The following is a 25648-nucleotide window of genomic DNA, read 5'->3' as shown; positions in this document are numbered from 1 at the left end:
CCTGCAACTCACAAGACTGTGTTATTAGTAGTACTAGCATAGTACTAGCATAGTTTAGTTAATGACTGTTGCTTCCTGTTTGTAAAGACAATAACGTTATTAGGGGGCTTGGAATATTCACAAGACAGTGTTATTAGTAGTACTAGCATATTACTAGCATAGTTTAGTTAATGACTGTTGCTTCCTGTTTGTTACTAAGCTTAGTGCAATCACTTCACAGAAGAAGCGTGTACATATATATATATATATTTCCAAGATATCATGGATTTCATCCAAGTTGTGACTTATTTAGCAGCTTTCGGAAACCACGGGACCAGCACATTCGTGGTAGCTTTATACGTTTGATATGCCGGGTGCGTTGCCCACTTGTTGTCTGCGCTTTGCTCGAGCAACGGGATGCCAGACACGCGAGTCAATAGAAACGTGACAAAGAGAGGCGATAAGCAACCCAGCAACTTGTGCGCAAACGTGGCCAAGTGCGGGACGCACAGCACGGCCATGCCCACCCAGAGCATGATTTCGCCAAAGTAGTTTGGATGGCGACTGAACCGCCACAGTCCCGTGGCAATGAACTTGTCGTGGTTGGATGAATCGCGTCGAAACTCTCGCTTTTGCGCATCGGCGGTGATTTCTACGATAAACCCAAACACCCACAACGCCAGGCCAACGAAATCGGTCAATGTCCACTCGGCGGCGGCTGGCGACGACGTAGCTAAACTAGCTCCATGCAACAAGACCAAGGGCAAGGTCGTAATCAACACCCACATCGACTGAACAGACCATAGCGACAGAAACCGAAGCGGGTCGGTCCGGAGCTCTGTGAATCGCGAGTCGATCCCGTTGTCCGCGTTGATGCGTGAGAAGAGGAACCAGCCCAGGCGTAATCCCCACCTCGCCACCATCGCCGACGCCAACACGGACCGATATGACGATGACGACAACTGCGAGCTAGCGCTGGATAACGTGGTGGCGGCGGTAACTCCCGCCACGGTCACAAACGTGGACGACCCCGTCAGATCGAAGTACCTCTCGAACTATTTGGAATGGAGTGCACGAGTGCCACAACCCAGTTGATCCCAAACGTCACCAAGACATGCCGAGTGAGACCAGTGGGCACCGTCAGCGCCAAGGCCAAAGCCAACGATACCCCCGACACGGCCACAGACTTGAGCACACCCATACTGGTACTGCAGCAAAAGGTTGTGGAAGTTCACCCTTTGATCTGTCACAATACGTAATATACTGTTATACCCCAAATTCGTGTATGTCAACTTTACAATCTGGACAAATATGTATTTCCAGAGGTTGGTTCATAAAGCATTTACAGTAAAGTTAGTATACATTTTGACCGTTGTTATTGCACTGTGAGTCGACAAAATATGGCTGATTATTGTGATCAAGCATTTTGGAGACAGGAACTTCCTATTAATAATAACGTTAACGTTAGGCTTCGAAGTACTACAGTAACGTTAGTATACGTATCATACTAGTACTTCATTTCACGTGAACGATTCCGCTGTTAATAACTTCAAGGCAAACTACAAATTGGTGTCTTTCATCATACCACCCTTGATTCTCCTCGTTAGAACCCAAACTTGCATTATTGTCGACATCAGCAGCGATCACTTTGTTACTGGCCATGCTGTCCAGCCCATATATCCTCTCGCACAACCTACAACAGCCCACCGACATGTCAACCACCACTTTGGCCCTGCATTATATATATACTTCGCCATAGTCTGTCCACTGTACAGTCGGCGGAAGGGCTCTCGCTCCAAACATGGGAAACCGGGCGGTGGCGTACGCGCCCAGGTAGTACATGTCTGCGTCCACATTGCAGTACGTGAACACGTCTGCTCGTTTTGGGCTGTGGGCTGTTATTGTCTTGGCAACGGGTACCCTTGGGTCTGCGACGAGGTTTCTGGGGTAAGTTCTCGGTAGAGTATGGGGCGGCGATTTTCTGGCTAATCCGAGGTGGTACTGCGGCGGTGTAAACACAAACCCGAGCGCAGTGAGCAGTTGAACCTGCTCGGGCAGCAGCGTCCGTTTATGTTGGCGAAGTGACGCTACAATCCAGCCCAGTGGAAGGCCATGGGTCGGAGTGGGCCACTGGGAGTCGTCATCGGGTACGACAAACAGCGTGGGCACATGCATATGGCCATGTACGTGCTTGAACGTTTTGAGGGCGATAAGTCGATTTGTCCACGTTACTTGACGTTCGTCCCAGAGAAACCCAATATGGTCGAGTTGATCCCGCTGCGATTGGGACAAACTCCCCCGCGGGGCGGCGCGGAGAGCTTGCGCGAGGCGGCCGAGGGGTAGACAACTCGCATCTTTGGGCCAAATCGTGTCTAATTCAGGTGGTGGTGGCAGCATCTCTGTGGTGTGGGTATTGCAGGGCGGAACTTGAAACGAAGGTGGCACCGCCAAGTTCCCGTACTTGGCTTTGTATGCGTACAGGGCAGCTAGGTGCACCTTCCACTGCAGCGCTGCCTCGTCGTCGTCCCATACAAAGTGGCATGCTGTGGCTTGAGCGACAGTATGCGAATGCAATTGGCCATGGCGATACGCTTCTCGACACGCCGACACGTTGACCACAGTCCCAGCCCAAGCGAGTGGCCACGGATGTTGACGCGGAATCGTAAACGTAGGTGCAAGGTATGTGTAGTCAGAGATATGCCGTTGGATGCTGTAGGCGACTTGAACCACTTGGACGAACCTGGCTTCGGGGTCGTTGGACAACGGGATGGGCGGCGGCGGGGGTGACGTTGTTTCATCGGGTGTTGGCTGCTGGGAGGATACGACCAAGTCAGGAGAGGCGTGGAGTAGAGTCGGAGACAAAGGACTGCTAGGGGACGAAGGTGGGCTTAAATTGAAAGATGGGGTCACTGTCGGTGGGGAGAGTTGTTCGTGCGACGGTTGAGGCGGTGATGTTGAAGTTGGTGTCAGGCGACGTCGTCGATGAGATCGCATGGTTGGTTGGCCCAGGAATGAATATGGATCCTTGACCTCTGCCTGACGCTTGGTACTCGTGGGGTGCTGTTGAGACAGAGGCGCCCTGAGGTAGTATGCCTGATGTGACTTGTTCCGATGGTACGGTTGAGGAGATTCGTCTCCACTTGAGGAGCTGCTGCTGCTCGAGAGGGACACGACCTCCACAGGCATTCCCATTGAATGAGCTGGCGCTCCACACTTATCCTCGTCATCAGATGAGGACGACAGCAGATCAATCACCTCCACGCCACCGGCGCCGGCAACGCGATGGTCGATTGTCATCAGCACTTTGAGACGGTAGACAGAATTGCAACCACGATGATGATTGGACAGATATTATGAAAGTAGTAGGTTAAACTACTAGTACTTCATAATATCTGTCCAATCATCATCGTGGTTGCAATAGTCATGAATTACTGAATTACTTGCGAATTTTTATGCAAAAATAAACGAAGGAAAAAGAGTGCGCCGTCCGGGAATCGAACCCAGCCGGCATGGCGGATAATATTTTTACCATTATTAAACCAACGGCGCTTCATATTCTTATCATGTATTGTGTGTGTGCTTTGCACCTGTTTTGGCGTCGGTTTTACATAGCTAAAAGAGTAGGTACAGGTACTGTGGATAATTTATACTAGTACCAGTATGAGAGTTTGGATTGTGGTTACAAAAAACATATGATTGGTGTATTTTTATTCAATATTTCAAAAATACGACGAAGGGCAACATGATATGGTGCACCAGAATCGACTCATACTGTAGTACATGGAAGTTGACAAGTTGCCTTCAATTTGGCAATCCTCGTCGAGCTGATATGGTCTTGTACAATGCAGTTAGCATCAGCAGCAACACACGTCTCCTCATCGCGTTCCTACAGTCTGCACAAAAAGTATAGACGCACCCCACAATTTTGGGTTCACAAAAGATCTGCTGATGCTGCAGCCACGCTAGTTGTACGTGAAGAAATTTAATAAACCAAAACGGTATTCCCCAAAAGGAATATAGGATGCTTGTTGCCGTTCACAAGAAAAATCAAAATTTCGCAAATTTGGTTGCACAATTAGTATAGACGCACTCTCAATCGATACATTTATTTATCGATACATTGACCACGGCGGAGGATAACTTGGGCCATTCGTGTTGGCATACCTTCAGCCAACTTAGATAGGTACCCCTGATCGATTTCAGCCCATGATTTTTCAATCTGAGCTTTCAATTCGGCTCTGCTTTCAAATTGACGACCGTTTTCATAGACCTTCCTCGCGAGAACGCCCCAAACATTCTCAATTGGGCTCAAATCGGGGCTCTTGGCAGGCCAAGGCATTGTTGGCCACGGCATTTCAGCAAGGTAGGCCATGGTGGAGTGGGAACGATGAATACTGGCATTATCTTGTTGAAAAATGGCCTCATGGTTAGGGACCAAGCCAACAAGTTCGCGCATTGCGGGCAACAGGTGCGATCGCAGGGTTTCTTGGTACTTTCGGGAGTTTTGGCGACCCTCCAGGAAGGCTAACGAGGTCTTGTTGTAGAAACTCATGCCACCCCACACCATAACCGAGCCACCTCCTGCGACACGTTTCGAGTACGTCTCCACATCCTGGAGCAAGTCGTGCCAGTAGTACTGGCAACCGTCGGGGCCGTCTAGGTTGAACTTTTTTTCGTCCGTAAATAACGTAACCTGGGGGTGAGTCGTGGACCGGACCGGCGCTTGATGTACTTGGCGAATTTAGACGCCTTTAACACGTAAAGAACAGTGTTTCGTGTTACTTTAACACGTTAAGAACAGTGTTTCGTGTTACTTTAACACGTTAAGAACAGTGTTTCGTGTTACTTTACACTTTACTAGTGCAGCCGAAATCTGCTTGCACGACATGTTCTTGCGGGTGGCGAGGCGAAAGATACGTCGGACGTCACGGCGCTTGAGCTTGAAGGGTCTCCCATGCATTTTTTGCGGTACTGGTTGGCCAATACTTCGGACAAACGACCGTACAAGCTTGTTGCTTCGCTGGATTGCTTTGGCGATGTAGCGATAGCTCTTTTTGAGCTGAAGAAAAGCCATTATCTGGCCCTTCTCTTGCTCGGTGATGTTTGGCCCCCTTGGCATCCCTGGGGGTCGTTTTTCCCGTCTTGAGATTGCTGGTGGTAGCTCGTCATGATTGTAAAACATGTGTACCAATTTGGAGGCTAATAATTGGCTAAAAAGTGCAAAAAATATCCAATAGAAGCTTCGAATTCAAAGTGCGTCTATACTTTTTGTGCAACCAAATTTTCGAAATTTTGGTTTTTCTTGTGAACGGCAATGAGCACCCACTGTTTCCTTTGGGGAATGCCGTTTGGGTTTAGTACATTTCTGCACATACAACTAGCATGGCTGCAGCATCGGCAGATCTTTTGTGAACCCAAAATTTTGCGGTGCGTCTATACTTATTGTGCAGACTGTAGTAGTTAAGTCCGCTAGCTACAAACGCAGGTAGCAGCAGCCGTGGCCATTAAGTGCCCGCTGAGCGATTTTAACTTTACAGCGTAATATTAATATCGATACAGTATCCTCATCGCGTTCCTAGTGATGAATCTCGTACAGCACTTACCGGTATAGTGCCACCTGAGGTTGTGGACACTCTTCGTTGGGTTTGAACGTTTTAGACAAAACTCGGGAGTCAAGTATATGGCAAGTCATTAAATGAAGTATCTTCTGCACAAGCAGCTTTTATCAATTGATCTCGCAACCGGGTTGGATCGATCGAACCCAAATTCAACAAGGCCTCTGCCTGGTCGTGGGAGGAACTGTTTTAAAACATGCATAACGCGTTAAGCAAAACTTACTGTCGTATTCTGTGAGGTGATAACCCTATCTACGATATGTAATCTATCGATTACCAGTAATTTCAGCAAAATCGGAGCAGTATTGAGCGAGTGGCGTAGTTTTGAAAAGTCGCTGGTCTGGTCGTGGAATTTTAAGTTTGGATATCTCGGCAACCATGTACATACAATAAAAAATCCCAAAATAGCTACCTATTCCTGTCTGTAATCCCAACATGAAAAGCCTAATTAGAATGAATTTTGGTTATTTTTGACTGAGTTGAGGTTCTGAGAATTCTTCCACAACTTCTTTCAGGAACGGAGGATTGAATAAATACCTGCATGTGATTTTAATACAGTACTGAAAGTAGCCAAAACACCTTGGCTGTTAATTCCATCGCGTAGTACATGCTACATGCATGTACTACGCGTGGTTTTCTAGGATATGGCACCATACGTACATCGCTATACGGCAGAACTCAGGCGCATGTCCTCGCTGTGAGTCATTTGCAATATCAAAAGTTGTTAATGATGGCCAGTGAATTGTGCAACTTGGTCCCGTGAATAGCACATATAACGTTAACTTCGATTTGCACTTTTCAAATGTGCAAAAGCGAGGGAGTTGCATACCGGTAAATGACCTCCCTATAATTACATTCTGTAACGAAACGTGACATCCTAACAGTAAATCACGGCACAGATAATCTAAAACACTGGGTTCGATGTAACAAACACCCAGGTTTATGGTGTGACTAGCCAAAACGAGTGAAAAGCACAATACTACTATTAATATATACTACGTAGTAGTATCTACAAAATATATAGCACTTGCTAAGCTAAATCCTAACGTTAAAGTTACTTCGAAGTACTTGCAATCACCTACCGGGGATAGTGAACTCACAGCGTTGTTTAACTGTTTGTTCATCATATTAATACTACGTAGTACATCATGCTTCGAAGAGTCCCATGTGACAGCACCAGAAAGAAGCAAGTACAGTTACACACCTCGCTCAGATATCCGAACGTCGCGGTGCTGATGAACCCTTGCATCATTTGTTCTAAAGGATACTTCAACTCTTCCATACTACTACTGTAACGCTCGCTCTTGTGAGCTGAGGGAGATTCAGCGATCGAATCTCCAAATCGACTTGAGATAGGAATAATTTGGAGATTATATTTCAAAGGGTTAATGAAGTGTACTTACTGTACAGTAACGTATCCTTGCATTGCCCATACCGTGATGCACCAGTTGTCGCGCTGGATGCAGTGAAGAGAAAGTCAAATACGGAGTACCTGGTACATACCGTAGCAGAAAAAAGAGTGCCGTCACTACTGTACAGTACCGGAGGCCACTTATCTTGCAAATGTGGCGCGCGCACCACATCCATCGCCTCTTCACGCCATCGATGGCTCCAACCGAGTGATAAGTTGAAGCTGTCCAAATTGCACTCAAAGCTCCATGTTGCCCAAAGAAGCTTGTAAGTTCATGATTCTGAGGTCGTGGTAATCGTTACTTCTCGCGCGTCACATATTTTTACCATGTGTAGCCAATCATGGCAAGTGGTCTGTCGCAGGTTGCAAGAAATCGCGTGGGCAATTCTATGGATCGAAACCAGCTTAAATTCGAACCGACCTAACGTCAGATTCTAAATCCACATCGCTGACCAACCACCACCTCTGACGAACGATGGATGGCGACGACACTGTAGAATTTCACGCGATGGGGCTATTTGACAAGGAAACCAAGTTCGGCCTCGACCCGCGGTGGCTACGCCGCAACAACAACAACCTTGGTTACGAACACCAGCTAAATCAAATCAAGGACGTTCTGAAGACCCACGACACACAGCACAATCTGTTCCCGTTGGCGTTCTACAGGCACGTGAAGCCGCCGGTGTCGCCGCCAGAAAAGTTCCGCCACCGGCCGGAAATGGTCGCTGGAAAGAAAGTGCCGTTCACGGTCGCAATGGCCACTCGGGGGCGCCACCGCATGACTCGATTGGGAGCGATCCCAGAAGGAGAGAACAAGGACGCTTGCCGCACGTGCAAGCGCAAACCATCCCGGCATCCGAGAATGATCAGAGTCGGCAACAGCTTCAAGCTCATTGCGTGACATCAAGACAAGGGTCGACGATGACACCATCGCGACGACGACCCACACCTGGTAGTTGCAGTATTGGTGGCATGACACTTGAGTAGTGTAGATCGCATCGACGTACTACTAACGTTAGTATTTATTCGAGAAACACAAGTAATTCACAGTCAAGCTGGGAACTCGTTGGAGTTGGGAACAAAATCGCTCAACTACAATACCATTTGCACTGGTACAGTTACTGTACGTACGCAGTATCGTCGACAAATCCACATGCAACCCACAATCGACTATACGGTACACTTTACATAATTACTACTTTTACTTCAACGTATGCGCAACTGAATTCGGGAGACATGGTCGACCTCGTTATACTCAACTTACGGAATTACCTGGATGAAAACGACTCGTCCGACCCGTTTTCACGTGGGGAGTAACTGCTTGGCTTAGCTTGGAGTTTCACGGGGTTGTGCATACCCGTTGCACTTACGAGCCCCCCTTCCCTCACACTCATTGTCGGTTTAAACTTGTACCTGTAGGAGCATTGACATCCTGTGTGTGTACACCACATACACTGCCGTGGGCGAATTGCACTGAGCGGGGAAAAACCCTAAATCAAAACTGAAGCCTCGTCACACAGATTCCACCAACAACGTTTTGCCACGCCTAACGTGTCCGAGAAATGCCATTTTTTTCATTGATGCAAAAAACCAGCGAGTGTGTTTAGTTCAAAGGGCTTGCAACTTCCGTATACTTGTTGCCGTTTCGTCGGATATTCAAAATGGCGCCTCCATCTCGCCGCTGCCACAACTCAAACTTCCACGAATAACCTCATAACCTCATGCAAACCACACCCACATTTGCTTGGTACTATTCACAGCATATACTGTATTCCCCGCAGATTCGGTCCTGTAGCACGACTGCACATGGGCATCAAGTATTCGGTGCAAGCCGTGACCCGGAACGCTGACGGAAGTTTGTCCCTGCACTCCAAGTACAAACGCTTTCTCCAGGCCAAGTGCCCCGACTTTGCCTACACCGCGTGCCTCATCACCCCCGACATTACTCGTCTTGTCATGGCGAATTGGGATTCGGTCGCGAACGGCACGGCGTTGGGGATGAAAGGAATCGAGTCGCCCGTGGTGTACTTTTACGACAACTTTTACAATGATTTGTTCGTGGAAGACCCGTCGGTACTGTTGTTTTTAAACCTTAACTATATTGCTGACTTTCTGTTATTCAAATAGACTAGACCCCTGTTTCGGTCGTCGATCATTGTCCAAGGCAAAGCGTTGATCAACATCGTTCAGTCCATCACCCATGCCGTCAATTCCCCCCAGGCGATTGAACGGGTGGTCGATTTGGCCTACCGACACAATAAATACAAAGTGAAAATGGAGTACTACAACACCCTCGGCAAAGTGCTGTTGACATCCCTGAAACGATGCAGCGGGGGCGATGCCGTGTGGAATCCCCCCTTGGACCTGGCGTGGCGAACGGTCTACGCGTATATGCTGACGGCCATGACTCCCATCGTGTATCATGGTCATACTGCTCCATCCAACAAGGACAAAGAAATGGCCAAGTCTGGGCGGTTTATCCACACCATGACCTTCCGCGCCCCCAAAGCTGTACAACCAATGAACGCTGGAGGGGGCGGCCAATGTCCAGTAAACTTCGCACAAGTGTCGCCCACAGGTGGCGTGCTGCAGTGCCCTGTGCAACCTTCTCATCGGTAAACTGGATAGCCCTCCTAATAGAATTGTTCAAATATACGATATTATTTCTAACTACAATATATGCCCAATCTGCGCCCCGAGTACTGTACTTACTACAGTAAGCTTAGTTGGCTGGACAAGGGAATACCTGAGTGGTATTAATCGTACGCCAAAGGCTTCGACCAGTATAACATGAAAACCCTGAAAGCCTGGAAACGGTCCATTGTCCAAGGGTTTTAATGTATTATAATTGAGGTCCTCCGTATGGCTTTGGATAACGAGGGTTGGAGAATTTGCGACAGATCCAATGTGATCACAAGTGCTCAAGTTCAACAACACCATATCGGTTGTGCTGATGTGCTAAATGCCATCACGCTGGCAATCGCAGCAGTATTAATTGGGGTCGCTGGCATTGCTTTGGACAACGATGATCAACGCCTCGCCTTGCACAACGATCGAGGATCGAACTAGGGGGAGCACCTGTAGTACACCAGGCACAGCTTTGTATGCAGCAAACACAACACACACGAGTACTATTTTGTTGAATCACTTCCTTCCACCTTACGGCCACTTCATACAGTCTGTTGTAAAATACGTCGTAAAAGTCAATAACTGACGACGCGTTTCCGTTGGCTCACATGGCGGGTGTGTAGCCGTTGGTGGTAGCTTCCCAACTATCAACACGCAGCAACGGGGGACATTTCACCGCACAAGGGCAAAGCCAGGGGCTGTTCCATCAAGAACATGCGATACTCTGCAAGCAGCACGACTAGCGCTCTTCGCCGCTAGAAATATCGGCCTCAGCGAATTCTGCAGGGTGAATCCCTAGTGACGACGTAGCATAGACCCTCGTGAATGAATACTTGTATTGGTGGCGTCAGTTCTACGAACATTAGGATCAACTTGATCGCATTACAAGTCACGAGAAACAAAACTCGCATGGCAATCATCTTCTTGATTCGTCCGCAGTAAATATGCATCGCCTAACTTTACGAGGACAGAGAGAGACGTGTACTGTTTCAACATACGGGCGTTTCAGGGAGTATTCCGTTCCCTTATTGCTTTAGGAATCACGTAGGATGCGACGATATGAACTTCAGGAGTACATGTTCCTTTCGGTGCAAGCAATCATGATCAGGCAGGGTACAGCAATCATGAACACAGGGCCTATAGTCACGACCGAATTTGGTCAAGTCCAAGCCATCCCCTGTTCGAATTCCTCGTGTATGCTCACACATTGTTGGAACCATTTACGAAACGCGACGATAGATACTGTATTAATTGGACCCGAACTGTTGACTGTGCTGCCAAGTTACGACGGGGGCTCCCTCCACGCGAGCTGCTTGACGGGGCACTCTGACGCACTAGATTCTGGAAGGAGGGAATTCAGTGACACTGCAACCGGTTGGACACTTGAGTACCGCTTTCTCTTCATATTATGGCGATAGCGCCCTCGTTTTGCCATGGCCTTGTCGCGCTCTGTGGGGTGGGTCACGCCATGGTATAAAATTGGAGCCATCGTCGTCATCATGTACGCATACACTGTCCGCCAACCCACGTCCAACTCATTTGTCCACAACTCGTGCCCAGTGCAATCTCGGAGGACTTCCAGCAGCACGCGCCCCAGCACGTTGTAGTATTGCATTTTCACGCCGTATTGGTTGTGGCGATATGCCAATTCGACGACGTTGGCAATAGCGTCGGCGGAGTTGACGCCATTGGCAATGCTCTGGACAATGTTGATCAGCGCCTTGCCTTGCACGATGATCGACGATCGAAACAGCGAGCGCACCTACCGTTGTAATATATTACAACGGTAAGCAACAAAACTCACACATCTCGAGAGAGTATTACTACCTCGGGGGCCACTTCAAACAGTCGCGTGTAAAAGCTGTCGTAAAAGTACACGACAGGGGACGAGTGTCCTTTGGCTCGCATCGCGGGGGTGTGGCCACATGCAATGGCTTCCCAGTTGGCCAACACGCGGTGTTGGATCGCAGGAGTGATTTTGCAGCGTACAAAGGCAAAGTCAGGACACTTCTCCACCAAGAACGTGCGATACTGTGCGAGCAGCACGAGTTCGCCATTTCGCCGGATCTTGATTGCTTGCACCGAATTGATTATGCCCATGATGCGGGTTCCGGAATCAATGACCACTCAACGATGATATTATTGTCTTCGGTTTTTTGTGCAATGTGGGAGCGATGAAAAGTCAGATAAGACCCCGCCAAGCCAATGAATCAACAGCCTGCGATAAATATAGGCGACTGCTGAAGAAACATCAGCGACATGCACACCCGAGGGTGTGATGCTACTGGTCTTCTTGCAGCCAATCCCTAGCCTTTATGTGTGGCTTGATTCCCGCGAATGCGTTCCTTTAAAAGGTGATTGAATGTCGAGGACTAACGTACGAGCATCTCCACTCGTCAGACTTAACACTGTAAAGGTCTGATTTATACGGATAGCCCTTAGGTAGGACCAGTTTTGGACTTATACTCCCACCTGTTGGTTGGTTTTATTGATAAGTCCAAACATAAGTTCAGCCCCGAAAAGTCCTATCATAGGGCTTTTTCGTCAAATTGAAATGCCTGAAATGGTACTACTGGGTTTCGCCGATTATGGCGGCGAAACCCAGTAGAATCACTGGATTGGATATTATTGTACTAGTCTATCCAATGAAAGACTTGTATGTGTGGATAAGCCAAGTATGATGCTGATTCGTTGATAATCTAAATCATTACAAATTGATTGGCTCAAAATGAAAAGATATTTTGATCAAATTGCAATTCTCACGACAGGAGTCAACGAGGACTTGCCATGTCCAAGGTAGCCTTCGTGACGGGCGCGACGGGCTTCCTGGGCCAAAACCTCGTCAACTCGTTGCTGGAGCAACACTGGACCGTGATCGCGTTCGTTCGAGCCACGTCTGTCACGGCACCACTCACAGCGCGTGGCGGGGTGACGTGTGTGGTGGGGAACATGCTGGACGCAGCGTCCATTGCCGCCGCGATGCCTCTGGACGTGGACGCAGTGTTCCACGTCGCGGCCAACACGTCGTTGTGGGTTGCCACTCATCGGTTGCAATACGAAGAGAACGTGTACGGCACCAAAGCCATGTGCGACGCCGCCGTGCAACGTCGCGCCAAGCGCTTTGTGTTTGTGAGCTCCATCAGTGCCTACGGGTACGTTCCCCACGTGCTCGTGGAAACAACCCCCGACGACGGACGCCGCGACTACTCGATGAACTACAGCCGCTCCAAACGCGATGCCGAAGTCGTCGTGCGCGACGCCATAGCCTCCCATGGCCTTGACGCTGTGATTGTAAACCCCGGACAGATCGTCGGGCCCCACGACACCAAGAACTTTAGCCGCATATTCCTCATGCTGGCCAAGAATCGGTTAGACGGCATCCCGCCAGGCATGGGCTCGTTTGCGTACGCGCCGGACGTGGCCGACGCCACGATCGCCGCCGCCGAGCGAGGCCGAGTGGGTGAGAACTACCTTCTCGGGGGCGAGACCGCCAGCTACCGCGACTTGATCGTCAACGCAGCCACCCTCATGGGCAAGAAGGAGACGCGGCGGCCGCTTCCACGGTGGGTAGTCCTCCTACTCGGTCGACTGTACGACCTCTACTCGGTGTACTGGTCCCACGTTGAGCCAGAAATCAGCTACGACGTAGCCTACGAAGTGTGTGCCACGTCCATAGTCGACAGCACCAAGGCCAAGACTGAGCTGGGGTACCAAACGCGAACACTTGGTGAAATTCTGCCACCGACGCTGCAGTGGTTGGAATCCAATGGCCATTTCGCGACATAACTGATATCAACTCAATCGATTCTAGGGGGTTCCTCGCTACGTTGTGTGTGTATGTGTGCGTGACGTTGTCTACGACAGGATGAATGTACTTACTCCTTGGTTTATAAGCTTTTAATTCAAAGTTTGCACTACAATACTGTACAATAGTACATAATACCGCAATACAGCTCGTGAGAGAGAGGTCTTCTTCACGGTATTATTGTCCTTTTACCCAAACTTTGGACTTTCGTGGAGAATTGCCAAATCTATCCATCGATACTTTGTACTGAAATTTGTACGATGTGTATCACACTAATTGAAGTCACACACTAATTTGACGTTGTTCATGGATTCCTACAATCGGATATTGGCTCCGTACCTTTATTTGGTTATTCATTCTCATGTCGCTCCATGTTTAGATAGACCCCTCGCGTGGTTTATGTATGATCAACGTGTTGTCCACATACACAAAGTGTTGGTCCAACTAGTACAACTTGGCGTATTCCAATGGTGTATGCCTGAGGCAAACAATCCTCATGATAAACAATAAAAAGAAGCTGTACATGACCAAAGCAAGACGAGGATCATTTTTCATTCACATTAAACCACCCCCCGCTGCAACTTGAACGCCGACTTTGTCGTCGCAAAGGTTGGCGTCGAACGGGCCAATTTAAACGGAAGGCATAGCACCCACGCCACAACCGAGAGCGGATACGTCAGCACTCTGGCGGCGTTGATCCACAGAAGGCGACGCCACGCCCAGTTGTCCACAATACGTTTGTATGGCCAGCGGTGGATACCCATCGGTCCAAAGAGACTCTGGCCAATGCTGTGATGGGACTTGCTTTCGGCAATCAAAAAGACCAACCTGGCTAGCCGCTCGCCCAGAAACGAAGGGCTCGCATTCAAGTGGGTAGCGTATGTCCACAGCGCGGCTATGTCTGGCATCCGGGATTTGGTGTACGCTGCAAAACAGGAAGAAGCGCCGGCGGTGCAGCCGACCGCGGCCGCCAACACGAGCGTGTCTTCCAAGCCGCTGTTGATGCCTTCACCAGTGGGCGGCAGTACCGAGTGCGCGGCATCTCCGACTAGCACGACCCACTCATCCACGTCGAATTTGCTGCACTCTACCACCGCTCCACGATACGTTCGTCGGCTAAAGTACCGAACGAGTTCGTCTGGAGACAACACATCGACCATAGCAGGGGCAATAGAGTGAATCCATGCCTTTAATTTGGCAACGTTGGCTTCGGAGGCATCAGTTTCGCGAACGAGCTGGGACGAGCTGACGCCAGCGTCGTCCGAGTCGCGCATGGTGGTGACCAGCGTCCACTGCTTGGCGCCGCCGTTGTCGATTGTCGCAGTGTACCCGCCGCTGAAAATGTAATGTACACTCGGATCTAATCCAGGGGCAGGCTGACCTACACGGCCAAATAGCACGCGGTACTCGTTCGCCCATGGAGTAACGGTGACGAAGAATGTGGCGTCGGCTTGCTGCATGTACGTGCGCACCGTCGAGTGCACGCCGTCTGCACCTACGACTCGCGCGTCCGCGGCGTCCACGACAACAACCGACCCATCTGTTGTCTCAAACGTGAGCGTTTTCGCTGCAAAGTCCATCGATTGAAGCCGGTGGTTCATACGCAACGTGATGGCGTGGGGGCATTTCGTACATGCGTTCCACAAGTGCAAGTTGACGTTTCCGCGGGATGTGCCATAGACGACGCCAGAAACTTGCTTGGCCACGCGCCGAGGACCGGCGTAGATTTCCCACGCAGCGATCACGTGCCCTTCGGACCGAATGCGCTGCGCCACGTCCGGCGCCACCGACTCGATCGCATGCAGGCCTCGAGGGTTCACTCCAATGGGGTAGCTTTGGCTAGGATCAGTAGGAATGTGACCTCGGCCTTCGTAAAGCGTGACCGTGTGACCCTGATGAGCCAGCTGCAGAGCCGCCAAGCAGCCCACGGGTCCACCTCCCACCACGATGAATTTGCCCATCAACTTTTGGTTACAAGTGTCTGTGCTACTACTGTACTAACTGTAAGTTAGCCCTACAGTACAGCTGTACTATACGTACAGTAACTTTATTTACTGACTGTGACTTGTTTGTCCTGTTGGAAATTACTAATTCGACCACTTGTCTCATGCTGGGAAGTGTATTTTTCTGGAACGCCAGTGACGATCTTGAACATGAAATGCTTGGTATCGACGTTTAGAGAGATATCAACTCTTGAAGGGTATTTACATGTTTTGCTCAATTATTTGCAAAATAATTGGCGAGAATCGAAATATCGATTGCAAGGTTAACAGGTATTAATACTGTACACTCGGAGTAACTAACTACAGTACCCACTCGGTGTAGTCACGAGTTCCGGTAGTACATCCTAAATCGAAATATCGAGTGCAAAGTTAACGAACTGTTCGGACTACATACTGCCGCACCACAACTTGTTGTGACTTTGCCTTTGAGTGTTCACCGGTACTAGAGTCATCGATAACTTCCAGAGTTGTTCAACTGGTAACCAATGGTGCCACGGTATTAACAAACGCTAGTATAATTACGCTCATGCATAACGTTCGATTAAGTTAGGGTAAAGAGTTTCGCTTTAGTAGCAAAATTGCGACGGCATCGAGTGCCGCATACTGCTCTGGTCAGTACGTGATTCCGAGTCGGTGAAGATTGTGGCGTCGAAGAGCACTACTTTTGGTCGATTGGCGAGGCTTGTAGTGTGGTGTTGAGGTTTTTTCGACATGTGGACGTCATCCACCAAGTTGTCACCGTACATTTCGTATGGCAGCTTCTCTTTGTTGCTTCGAAGGTTGCTCGCAGGTCGTGGGGGATGGAGGCTATGTCGGCGGCGGCGCTCATCATGCACCAGCGAATGCCTCCGATGATGGTCTGGTTGTTGAACGTCTAGGAGAAACATGGCCGAGATGTCTGCCTTGGAAAGATGGAGCGACGGTTGGTATTGCTGGGGTCTTGTTGATGGCAGCGGCGTCGACGGCAGCGACGGTCGCTGTGCTTCAAACGACCGGAATATGTTTTTCATTTACGTCGTGGTGGTGGTCGGTGGAATCACGCAAAAGGCAAACTGCTACCTCGGGTAACTTGGCAATTGTCACTCTGTCGCACGCTGCTACACTTCGTCGTGTTACAGCGCCATTACAGCCCATCATTATGCACAGTGTGTCATTGGCTGCTTGGAGATTGTATAGTTTTTGATTGGACAACGAGTCGGGCGACGGTTGTGACACAACCAAATCACAAAGCCAGGCCTTGTAACGCGTCGCGACACATTTCCGTCGTGAATTTACTCGAGGTCGACTAGAATTCTGAATCCTCCTGAGGCTGGATCTCGACCGAGAGCCGACACGTATGTTGATATGTGCACCCCCACCCATAGGGGCTCAACTAGACAGTATGTATACGTATAGTATGTACAAGTCTAAGTAATGTTAGGGCGAAACTAACTTTATACACGTAAACGCGTGAAAAGAGTGCTATACTGTAGTACCGTTACTCCGGAGTACTACTGCACACATATACTAGTTAATATGGCATTCGGCAGCTTTACGACTGAGATATCCCAAAATATGTGAGCGTTCCCTGCAGAATGGCCACGAGCGGAGGATGCGCACGAAATCTATGCTCGACTGCTTATAAACTGTAGCTAAACTTATACCGGTATCCCGTTTAATTGCGACACACATTGGTACATTTGTAACGAACGACACGAGGACTGGCTGTATCAAGGCGATATGGGTGAATATGATCACTTTGCGGACAACGTTCGGACAATTTCAGTCGGGCATACTTGACATTTGTATTTGAGTTAAGGGAACATATTTTGTCCGGATGAAATTGTCCGAACGGAATATGTTCGGACATACACTTGTGTATTATGTACACACCCGCATACGATCAGCTGTACGTATGAGCAGTACAGTTATGATTGGTAGAAAACAATCTCTCTGAAATTTTCAACCAATCACCTGCAATTTCTGACGTGTAACTCGATAAAATCAATTGGTTCGGAACTGTATTCAGCCTATGGATATTTCCACTCACTTATTGTTAATTCATTTTCCATCAACACTAATACGAATTTCGACATTATTTTAAGTCCTACGAACTGCATTAATTCTCCTCTTTAAGAAACACTATTATAATAGCAATTTGGAGCAAAGGAACCCCTCCATCGAAGGGCGTGGTTACGTGACACTTTTTGGGACCCTTCGATCGTCCCAAAAAATGTCACGTAACCATGCCCATACGTATATAAAGTCTCCAGCCAAGGTCGGCACCGTCTTGGTTGGAACTTTCTTACCATGTCGCCACTCGAACGCGCCGAGATATGGTAAGCCGTCTTTCGATGAAGGCAACGATGATCCTACACTAATTGTGTGGATTAATGGTATTATATAGTGTGCTCTACTGAATTCTTGTGGTTCGTTTAATGAACCACCAAACAATTGCTGGGCCTGCGAAAGCTCATATAAAACAAAGTTTGCAGAGGTACCTTTGTTCAAAATTCATTCATTTTAGCCAATAGCAGTGCACCATTCTTATTTTTTTAGCCAATCATACCGGTACTGTTTTCATTATTGACATGTTGGCGATTTAGGCGATTCAACAATCCCCCCAAATTGGCAAATGTTGGAATTTTTGTTGGAGTACTAAGTCAACTGACCAATCATATTCACCTTGCTCTTAGCTGATAACGTTATTAGCACCACTTTTAATATTTTTGTAGTATACTAACAGTGCTGTAGACTGTACTATTAATAGTATTAGGAATTTGGAAAGGGAGTCGATATTTTCGACGAATGGAAATACCGGTTCTGCAACATCGACCAATAGAATATCGCTGTTCAGCGTAACGTATAAGTCCATTTGTCACGTCGTGGACATGCCGTCAGATGCGAGCCGTTCGCACCGCAAGCTTAACTTGCAGAGGGTGCTACGGTAGAAGGAGAAGCAGGAGGTCGGCCACCTGCGACGGCTCGTGTGTCAGCTTGAAGAGGAACGACAGGTGTGGTGGGTGACGCACCATCGTCCGTCGTCGTCGTCGCCCAGGCGCTGCCACGGCACGACATCGCCATCGCTCTCGATGAAGACAAGTCGTTGGTGATGCAGGAAAACAGGCACATGAGGCGACAACGGCATATTGATTACAGGGATGGCGTAGTGGATCGCCACTGCCAAGGGCTTCTCGGTACAGTGTCGTTGATGCGATCCGGTGGTACTGTATTTTGTGTGTTGACCCTACTGTGACAGCGTGGCCCGAACGTGGCACATCCAGCATTCAAACGCTTAAGCCGTGTGACACTGTCAGCTACCAACGACGCGTGCCGTCAACACGGAATGGTCTGGCTCACTCAACTGCTGTACCGCAACATCGACTACATACTTCAAAAGTACACGCTCTCTACAGAGACATTGAACCAAGTGGTCAGTCGGGAGTTGGTGGATGTGTCGACCATCAACGACGCACTTGATGTATGGCATCTCCAAGTGGGCATTCCTGCGTATCTGGACATTGTCGCACCGGTGGTTCGACGGCATGTCCTAGGCAGGTTCAATTCTGTCGACATGAGCCATGCCCAAGTGTTTTCGATTGAACCAGAGGTACTGTGTTGTGGTCCAAATGTGCTTTTTGGTTGTTGAAATCAACCAAAACAGAATGATTGGCTCAAGAGAATGACGATTGCGTTTTGATTGGCGAAAAAGAATGCGGGTTTCTCCCAATTACTTCTTAAATTGAGTATTTTACCTCTTATTTCGCAGGTCATGCAATTGCACTCGTGTTGGAAATGAGAAGTTCCTACATGTTACAATTCCTGGCTTGTGATATCATGTGATTCTGTTCTTTCTACACTATGTTATTGTGTTTTCTACTCAAAATTTCCTTCGGTGGTTGATTCAATCAACCACCGAACAATCGCCAGACCTTCGAAATTTCATATAAAACTAAGTTGAAGAGGTATCTTTGTGACTGCAATACAACAATCAATCTTTTTAGCCAATCAAATCGCAACCTTCGTTCTTTGTAGCCAATCATACTCCTTTTCTCGATTAGTTGGCATCAATACCCCAAAATAGGCAAATTTCACTGAAAAGCACAATACTGGATATTACTTTCTATACTGTAACGTTAGTGGAAATCGTTAAGGGCTTTTTGGGATGCCACAAGTGATATTCTGTTTCTCCAAGCTCCCAAAGTCATGTACGGGTATAATATTTTACACCATAAGTTTGTCGTGAAATATCTGGATGCCTCCAATTTTTCCTGAAAATTCCAAGACTATCAAAAATGTAGAGCCAGGACATGTGTCCGAATAATAAGTGCCAAATCGGCATCTTTTTTTCTGTCATACTTTGGGAAATATCATTCGAAATATACTGGAGGGTACCTCCATCAACATTTTGTACATCGAATTCACAGAGGTCGACCGCACGATCATTGTTGGCCAAACAATTTTGGACGACAAATGCGAATGCCTGCTTATTCACACCAAATCCACAACCTGGTACGTATTGTGCATGCATTTCCCCCACGTTTATTTTTAACTTGGGAGACCGACCTTTCGCCAAAAGATTAGCATTTGAACGCATTTGATTGAATTTAACAAGCTTGTACAACTATACACGATACAACAATTAGTATATATAGCATCTGGTTTTGCCCAATGTGGAGGGACTGAATGAACTATATATATCAAACGTTTGTATTGGCAGAAACTCGCCTGATTGGCTTAGGCAATTCTTGAATCCATTCGCTGAAGACATTCGATTCTGCAGAAGGAGGGGCTCCAGTTTCGAATCGATTTGCCAATATTATTGTCCTTTTACCCAAAATTTGGACTTTTGTGCTGAATCGCTAAATCCATCATCGATCGATTCTTTGTGCTTCGTACTGAGTTTTGTATGTGAAAATGCGTCCTGTGGTGAACTAATTGATACGATGGTCTCGTGCAATCTGATTGGCTAAATCCTTCTGTCCATATGGTTGTGTCGATCGTTCCTGTTTAGAATAACTAACACTAAACACAACAATATCAAAAAGTTGTTGAAATCTGGGTCTGTTTGTTGAAAACTATCTTGCAATATTCTAGGCTTGTGGGTACAAAGCTGGGGTTCACTGCCGCCCGCGTAGAATTAATTGAATTTTCAATTTGTTTTTCTTTGTTATAATTTTTATATTTTGTGGTATTTTTATTTTTTCATGATTATTAAAAATATTTAAATACGCTGTTGAGTGTACACTGCAGACAGTAGATACTAGTCTACATACTGTTAGTACTAACCAATCCATCACGGATACTATTAATAGTGTCTGTTCAGGAATCGAATGGACAGAGTGCCAAGGGGCAATATCAAATATAATCAAACGTGCGAAGGTCGTGATACTGTTCATAGTTATTAAGCAGAAATCAAGCGGTAGGATGCTTCGAAGGCCAACCCCAACGACACGAGAAAGCCCAAGTACCCTAGTGTTTCCACAACCCCAATCAATACTGTACTACACTCTTCAATATATGTACTACTAAAAAGAGAACTATTAATGTGCTGAACTTACCAAAGGCGCCGTACTGACGCTTCGCAGGGTCGCCAGTGGAGTATCCAATCACGTACACCACGAACCCCACGACACGCACAAGGCCAGCGATGGCAGCCCATGCTGGGCGGTACGCGCTAGGTTACATTGATTAGTTCGTCGAGTACAAAGCCAATCGGTTAACAGTAATCGGTGATTAGTTAGTCGAGTACAAAGCCAATCGGTTAACGGTCGTCGATACATACGAGGATACGAAAAGCAGGGCCAGAAACACTGGAAGGTTTTCCAATACGTTTTGGTGCGCGCGTTGGACGCAGTTGAACTCGACAAAGTTTTTGTCGCCCTTTTCCGCATACATCTAGGCACACAACAGCGCTTTGCTTTGAATCGAAATTGGGACGAGCGGAGTATGTATGGTACATGTGTACTGTACCTGCGGGTACTTGATGTTGTAGCGCTTGCGTGCGGCGCCAACTTTAAAGCCAGCCCAAAAGTTGACAAAGACCACGAGCACGACCACGAGGATGATGTAGCCGTGTTCGCGCTGGAAGGTCGGGGCAATCAAAGGCGCCATGTTATGGACAGTTTGGAAGTGACCACCACACAAAAGGCCAAATTACAGTAATCGAACGTGAGCTCAAGTTTAGTCGGATTACGAGGCGTCGTAATCGACGTGGTCGTTTTTTTAATATGACCATGATACGCGGACATTGTATACGAAATTGAAATTAGATTTAAACGTCCCCAGGATATCCATGGACCAATTGAAATCGACCATGATCAACAGAATACTGTACAGTAATAATAATGTTGGTTGATTTGTGGGAGAGTACCGTACTGGTACTAGTAGTACTAGTACTGTGTGTAGTAGTACTGTGTAGATGACGACTTGTAGCACAGAAACACCCCATGCTACGAAGCATAGTTGGTGATTGACTGTACACATTGTACTCCCAGTTGGGGTGGGGGGAGTTCAAATTGTCATAGTTCCGAATATACCATCCGGATCCACGTGGCCGTATGCGAAGTCGGCAACAAGTTTCGAAACTACGAGCAGCGGCCATCGACGCCCCCTCGTGCTAGGGAACCGACAAGGGCCCAACGCGCCTTTGCTCTGGACTACCCCGGTTTTTGTACCAGCCCAGAAATGGCTGGTCCATCTTACAGCTTTAGCTGTAGCATTAGATTGGCATAACGCTCGCTACCAATTGGCTTTCAATTTGCTAGTTGCCGTGCTGCTTTCCTCTGCGCTCTGACACGCGTTACACAAATACTACGAAGTACTACATCTCTGGAGTAGGTACAGTACTAGTATGTACTACTAATAGTACTACCGATAGTAGTATGGACCGTCATTCCGCTCGTTCCACCGCGATGACGAATGCTCAAGCCCAACGTGATCAATTCGATCACTTCGATCCCCCCCACAACTTCACTAGCCCCCTCGTTTTAACCATTATCGTTCGTCATGCACTTTTGAATTTGCACTCTTGACCGACCAACGCATTGCTACTTAGTATGGTATTTGTGGCCCCTACCCTCCAACCCGAACACGGCTACATCATTCTCGTGGTGGTGCTGGTGGCCTTTGTGAATCTGTGGGCGGGCTTCAAAGTTGGGGCTGCCCGCCGTCTCTATGGTATTGCGTACCCCCAGGTAAACCATCTCCATTGCCATATATTAACGCTATCTGAAACCCGTTGGACACGTGCAAACAGCAATACGATGATGTCCAATTGATCGACTACTGTATACTGATGATGGACATTAGATGTACGCCGAAACCAAGGACGAGCACTTTTTAGCGTTCAACTGCGTCCAACGCGCTCACCAAAACGTGCTGGAGAACCTCCCCACTTTCTTATCCCTCCTCTTCGTGTCGTCGTAAGATCTCAAAATCGACACGTAACTTCGTATATATTGATGTAAACATCCACGGTTAGAGTGTACCGACCGCTGTGGGCTGCCATCGCTGGCCTCGTTCGCGTCATTGGGTTCATTGTGTACATCCACTTTTACTCGTCTGGCGACCCCGCCAAGCGCCAATACGGTGCTTTCGGCTACATCGGATTGCTTACCCTGGTGGGACTGTGCTTTGAAGCTGCGTTCCGCCTCATCACCGAATAAACGTAATAGTGACTTGGTTCATTGGGAGGTCTCTGGTTTGTGGCTTACGATAAGCTACTGGTAAGATCAAATCAATTAGCCGTCCATGTTTTTCCATCATGTAGTAAATCCAAAGTATTTATTCCTATTAATATAATAGTATACGTATATATTGTCAAGTCGGATTTAAAATTTGAGTGCTCAATCCAATGAGTAACGTTAGCACCAAATCGGCAGACAATCGATCGACCAATCAAAACCCTGAACACGAAGCAACTGGCCAATTAAGTCCTCTCTTCGAGCAATTAACATCGAATTAGTGTATGGATACAATTAGTGTGATGTCGTACAACTCATAATTCACAGTCAATTCAAACAATCGATCGATAGATTTGGCGAATCAGCACAAAAGTCCAAATTTTGGATAAAAGGACAATACAGTTATTGTGCTTTCGAGTGAAATTTCGTGTTGTGGTTTCTCGTTGGAATTTAAATCGATTTGATTGGCTACCTCAGATGAGCTCAAAATTATTAGCCAATCCAAAACCTTCTCAACGAAATTCAACCAATCAGATCGATTGTGGATCGGTTTGGTCGGCGCGATTCGATTGCACCACCTCCCCAAATTTGTATCAAATCAACAATATTGTAGTAACATTAATGGCACGCCGCAGTGAAAACTCTGAAGCACAAATCGACGCTATTGGCTAATCCAATTTATAGTAGATCTGATTGGTTATTTTTATAGAATGGACAACTGTATTCAGCCAATCAGAAGTACCAGTATTGTTCCATATTTTCGGAGTTTATAGCGAACTCACAATACAATTTCGTGTTATTTTCGTGATTTCCAAGAGAAATACACTAAATTATGTCAACGAGGTACGATTCAAATAGTGTGATAACCCTGTTCGATATTTTCTGCACAATTGCAAGCGCACGTCAACTCTCGACCGCAATGGCAGCCGCCGCCCCTCCAACTCTCGACAAGGCATCGTCGTACGATGACTTGTACGCGTCCGAGGCGGTGTCCAAGGGTGTGCTGCAGTACGTCAACATGGGCTTACATCCCGTGGACAATGTATCCCTTGGGAACCCCAAGACACATGACTTGGTTCAGCCGCAACAACAACAACTCTACCTGGCATTGCTCACTCTGCCTCGTGTACAGCAACTTGTGGAGCGTGCGGCATCTGAACAGCGCTCGTTGCACGTGTTGGACGTCGGATGTGGCACCGGGGCGAGTCTCCAATTGATTCAGACTGTCCTTCGCGCCTTTTCTCCGTCCGTGCCGATCGTCGTGGTGGGTATCGACAAGAGCCACGTCGCCGTCAAGCAGCACAAGCGACTCTTCTACGGAAAGCACGACAAGAACCATCGTGGGGTCCTGCATTATGACATCGAGCATCAACGGATGTCGGCGTTCTCGCGGCACCGCTTTGACATCGTCCTCGGCGTCCAAAGCTTCCACGAGATGAAGGCCAATCCCGACGCCGCGATTGCCGAAGTCGCGCGGGTGCTGAAACCACAAGGGGTGCTCCTCGCGGCGGACTTTTACTCGAAAAATCAACCTTTTATGACGGATTTCCTCGGCAAACTTCGCCACCACCCATCATTCGACTTGCATTTCGCCCAAGATGTGTCGCACTCGGCAACAATCGCTGCGAAACTGACTTCGATCAAGTTCGTACCTCCACGAAATTGCTAGGCAACGACTTTAGCAATTTTATATGTATAACGTTTATGAGGTCCATATTTATCCCACTTGATAAGTTTTATAAGACTTTGTGAATTTATTGTTTTATTCAAACTAACAATACAACGACCTATTAGAATGTCTTGGCTTCGTCGTACTATGACATTGGACGTATCCGTTTATTACATACTAACGATATATACTTGACAAAATGTCTTATTTCGACAATACACGTACATATATATATATATATATATATATATTTGACAAAATTTCTTATTTCGACGATATATATATATATATATATATATATATATTTGACAAATTTTCTTATTTCGACATTATATATATATTTATATGATGTTCTTTGTACTACTATATCATAGAATCGTGGAAGCATTGACTCAAGACGAGATCGTCCAGTTTGCGTCGTTGCTGACATTGAAAAAGTCCCCACAATATGAAGCTGTGCGGTTGGGCAGTGTGCAGTTTGGGCTGGTGGGGTACCACTCGGTGGTGGAAATTGAAGATGACGTTATCCTACACGATCACGTCATTGATGACGTGATCAATGACCAAGCAAGCGACGACGACATTGACGACATTGACGACAGCATGAACCCCAGTTATTACGACTATACGTACGTCCAACCGTGATCCCACCAAAAAAACACACAATAACCAACCCAATCAGCAATATATGTATATATATATAAATATATTGTTACGATGTTGAAAATTTCTTTCGTTTGATTTGGACGACTTGGGTATTTCCACGTTTTGCGATGTATATATTATATATAAATATTGGTATGAATGTCCGGATCCTGTTCAATCACACCAGGCCTCAATCATCTCTCCCATTGGTCAATCTGAAACTACTTGT

The 25648-nt window shown here is 47.4% G+C and overlaps 14 protein-coding genes across 17 annotated transcripts; 6 read left to right on the top strand and 8 right to left on the bottom strand.

Annotated features, from left to right (window-relative positions):
• Positions 1-284: 284 nt before the first annotated feature.
• On the bottom strand, positions 285-1180 carry H257_15266 (hypothetical protein; the record flags this gene model as incomplete). Its single annotated transcript, XM_009843297.1, has 2 exons — positions 285-1034; positions 1088-1180. The coding sequence occupies 2 exons, from the start codon at positions 1178-1180 to the stop codon at positions 285-287; spliced, it is 843 nt and encodes a 280-aa protein (XP_009841599.1).
• A 333-nt stretch (positions 1181-1513) lies between these two features.
• H257_15265 (hypothetical protein) lies at positions 1514-5098 on the bottom strand (the record flags this gene model as incomplete). Its single annotated transcript, XM_009843296.1, has 5 exons — positions 1514-1672; positions 1729-3281; positions 4375-4635; positions 4692-4728; positions 4838-5098. 5 exons carry the CDS (start codon positions 5096-5098, stop codon positions 1631-1633), a joined length of 2154 nt encoding a protein of 717 aa, XP_009841598.1. The 3' UTR covers positions 1514-1630.
• Positions 5099-7438: 2340 nt separating this feature from the next.
• Positions 7439-8066, top strand: H257_15264 (hypothetical protein). The gene has a single exon (XM_009843295.1). It carries the CDS (start codon positions 7481-7483, stop codon positions 7904-7906), a length of 426 nt encoding a protein of 141 aa, XP_009841597.1. The 5' UTR covers positions 7439-7480; the 3' UTR covers positions 7907-8066.
• Positions 8067-8707: 641 nt separating this feature from the next.
• H257_15263 (hypothetical protein) lies at positions 8708-9669 on the top strand. The gene is made up of 2 exons (XM_009843294.1): positions 8708-9078; positions 9133-9669. Exons 1-2 carry the CDS (start codon positions 8812-8814, stop codon positions 9622-9624), a joined length of 759 nt encoding a protein of 252 aa, XP_009841596.1. The 5' UTR covers positions 8708-8811; the 3' UTR covers positions 9625-9669.
• Positions 9670-10860: 1191 nt separating this feature from the next.
• On the bottom strand, positions 10861-11807 carry H257_15262. 2 transcript variants are annotated; one of them, XM_009843292.1, is made up of 3 exons: positions 11461-11807; positions 11025-11395; positions 10861-10974 (listed from the first exon to the last, which is right to left on the bottom strand). In XM_009843292.1, the coding sequence occupies exons 1-3, from the start codon at positions 11731-11733 to the stop codon at positions 10968-10970; spliced, it is 651 nt and encodes a 216-aa protein (XP_009841594.1). In that variant the 5' UTR covers positions 11734-11807; the 3' UTR covers positions 10861-10967. The 2 variants fall into 2 exon arrangements, with proteins under 2 accessions (XP_009841594.1, XP_009841595.1); XM_009843293.1 differs by having other exon boundaries at positions 10861-11395.
• Positions 11808-12393: 586 nt separating this feature from the next.
• H257_15261 (hypothetical protein) lies at positions 12394-13548 on the top strand. Its single transcript, XM_009843291.1, has one exon. It carries the CDS (start codon positions 12421-12423, stop codon positions 13417-13419), a length of 999 nt encoding a protein of 332 aa, XP_009841593.1. The 5' UTR covers positions 12394-12420; the 3' UTR covers positions 13420-13548.
• Positions 13549-13966: 418 nt separating this feature from the next.
• H257_15260 (hypothetical protein) lies at positions 13967-15499 on the bottom strand. Its single transcript, XM_009843290.1, has one exon. It carries the CDS (start codon positions 15397-15399, stop codon positions 13999-14001), a length of 1401 nt encoding a protein of 466 aa, XP_009841592.1. The 5' UTR covers positions 15400-15499; the 3' UTR covers positions 13967-13998.
• Positions 15500-15959: 460 nt separating this feature from the next.
• On the bottom strand, positions 15960-16515 carry H257_15259 (hypothetical protein). The gene has a single exon (XM_009843289.1). The coding sequence runs from the start codon at positions 16449-16451 to the stop codon at positions 16008-16010; it is 444 nt and encodes a 147-aa protein (XP_009841591.1). The 5' UTR covers positions 16452-16515; the 3' UTR covers positions 15960-16007.
• A 1785-nt stretch (positions 16516-18300) lies between these two features.
• H257_15257 (hypothetical protein) lies at positions 18301-19530 on the top strand. The gene has a single exon (XM_009843287.1). It carries the CDS (start codon positions 18767-18769, stop codon positions 19067-19069), a length of 303 nt encoding a protein of 100 aa, XP_009841589.1. The 5' UTR covers positions 18301-18766; the 3' UTR covers positions 19070-19530.
• H257_15258 (hypothetical protein) lies at positions 18303-19434 on the bottom strand. The gene has a single exon (XM_009843288.1). It carries the CDS (start codon positions 18705-18707, stop codon positions 18363-18365), a length of 345 nt encoding a protein of 114 aa, XP_009841590.1. The 5' UTR covers positions 18708-19434; the 3' UTR covers positions 18303-18362.
• Positions 19421-20257, bottom strand: H257_15256 (hypothetical protein). The gene has a single exon (XM_009843286.1). The coding sequence runs from the start codon at positions 20015-20017 to the stop codon at positions 19625-19627; it is 393 nt and encodes a 130-aa protein (XP_009841588.1). The 5' UTR covers positions 20018-20257; the 3' UTR covers positions 19421-19624.
• Positions 20258-20606: 349 nt separating this feature from the next.
• On the bottom strand, positions 20607-21633 carry H257_15255 (hypothetical protein). Its single transcript, XM_009843285.1, has 4 exons — positions 21394-21633; positions 21206-21318; positions 20982-21097; positions 20607-20892 (listed from the first exon to the last, which is right to left on the bottom strand). The coding sequence occupies exons 1-4, from the start codon at positions 21532-21534 to the stop codon at positions 20825-20827; spliced, it is 438 nt and encodes a 145-aa protein (XP_009841587.1). The 5' UTR covers positions 21535-21633; the 3' UTR covers positions 20607-20824.
• A 696-nt stretch (positions 21634-22329) lies between these two features.
• H257_15254 (hypothetical protein) lies at positions 22330-23485 on the top strand. 3 transcript variants are annotated; one of them, XM_009843282.1, is made up of 5 exons: positions 22330-22616; positions 22732-22844; positions 22904-23042; positions 23097-23147; positions 23290-23485. In XM_009843282.1, the coding sequence occupies exons 1-4, from the start codon at positions 22479-22481 to the stop codon at positions 23097-23099; spliced, it is 393 nt and encodes a 130-aa protein (XP_009841584.1). In that variant the 5' UTR covers positions 22330-22478; the 3' UTR covers positions 23100-23147; positions 23290-23485. The 3 variants fall into 3 exon arrangements, with proteins under 3 accessions (XP_009841584.1, XP_009841586.1, XP_009841585.1); XM_009843284.1 differs by having other exon boundaries at positions 22904-23147; XM_009843283.1 differs by lacking the exon at positions 23290-23485 and having other exon boundaries at positions 22904-23245.
• A 505-nt stretch (positions 23486-23990) lies between these two features.
• Positions 23991-25444, top strand: H257_15253 (hypothetical protein). The gene is made up of 2 exons (XM_009843281.1): positions 23991-24749; positions 25149-25444. Exons 1-2 carry the CDS (start codon positions 24025-24027, stop codon positions 25417-25419), a joined length of 996 nt encoding a protein of 331 aa, XP_009841583.1. The 5' UTR covers positions 23991-24024; the 3' UTR covers positions 25420-25444.
• Positions 25445-25648: the final 204 nt, after the last annotated feature.

The sequence above is a fragment of the Aphanomyces astaci genome, assembly GCF_000520075.1.
Source record: "Aphanomyces astaci strain APO3 unplaced genomic scaffold supercont1.68, whole genome shotgun sequence".
Lineage (NCBI taxonomy): Eukaryota > Oomycota > Saprolegniomycetes > Saprolegniales > Verrucalvaceae > Aphanomyces > Aphanomyces astaci.
This window is presented reverse-complemented; position numbering and strand designations above follow the sequence as displayed.